General features: G+C 45.1%; 1 protein-coding gene across 1 annotated transcript in view; it reads left to right on the top strand.

Annotated features, from left to right (window-relative positions):
- Positions 1–601, top strand: part of LOC109821042 (BTB/POZ domain-containing protein At3g49900) — a 9730-nt gene extending 9129 nt beyond the window's left edge. The window contains 1 exon segment of the mRNA XM_020387235.1: positions 9–601. Within this exon segment, the coding sequence (XP_020242824.1) occupies positions 9–353 (345 nt within the window). The 3' untranslated portion in view covers positions 354–601.

The following is a 1026-nucleotide window of genomic DNA, read 5'->3' as shown; positions in this document are numbered from 1 at the left end:
CCTCCAAGCCCCCCTCCACCCTCGGCGCCATCCTCCAGCGCGACGCCATCCTCCGCAACTCCTCCCACCTCCGCTCGTCTATCCAGGCCACATCGTTCCGCATCGAGAGCCTCGAAAGGGATCTTGACGGGCTACGGAGGAAGCTGAGATGGTCCGAGGAGAAGGGGTCGTCGAGCTTTCGGGTTGTCGGTGACGATGGTGCGAGGGGTGGTTGTGTTGAGTCCGGGAGGAGAGGGAAGGGGATCGGGCGGAAGTTGTTGGACGGGTTCAAGAGTGTGTTTAAGACTTTGCCGTCCTCGGCGGCGGAGGTGGCGACGGCGCAGAGGCACCGGAGGAATAATTCGTTTGCCTGATAGTATGGATTAGTTTTGTTCCCTCTTGTTGGTACGTAATTGGTATAGTGCAGATATATATATAATAGAAATTTAGTTGAAATCTTTATAGTTGGTGCATTGATGATTTGAAATGTTTATGGTGATTTGGATTGAGAAATTAGATGCTGAGGCTTAAACATTTGGGATCGTTTCGTTATGATTGTATGATTTTGTAATATAATTATGTTCATTGATTAGATAATGACAGTTGAAATTGAGTCCGTTAATGCAAGCGGTTAGATATGCAAGTTGATCCGATGACATTATTAAATTGTTTCATACTTCTAAAGCGTTTGAGGATCCTTCAAAGACCAGGCGAGACCGCTACAGTAAAGGCCCGTTTGTTTGCAAAAATTGGAGGGGAAAGTAGGGGAAAGGCTGCAAAAGTTCTGAAAAAATCAGAACTTTTGCGGGCTTTCCTTCTCCAATTTTTGCATCCAAACGGCCCTAATCAGCATTCAGAGAATAGAGTAACTCTTGAAGTAACTTTTCAATCTGAACTCTAGCATTATTTAATCATTGCCCCAACTTGGCTATAAGCTGGTACACAGGTTTGTTTGGCGATTGAGTATTTGGAAGAGAACCACGTAACATTCAGCTTTCCTTTGCTGTTTGATTGGTCCAAAAACTATAGAAAAAAGCCCCTAGAAAA

Source organism: Asparagus officinalis, chromosome 8 (assembly GCF_001876935.1).
Source record: "Asparagus officinalis chromosome 8, Aspof.V1, whole genome shotgun sequence".
NCBI classification, from domain to species: Eukaryota; Viridiplantae; Streptophyta; class Magnoliopsida; order Asparagales; family Asparagaceae; genus Asparagus; species Asparagus officinalis.
The sequence above is the reverse complement of the archived record's forward strand: the minus strand, read 5'-3'. Positions and strand labels throughout refer to the sequence as shown.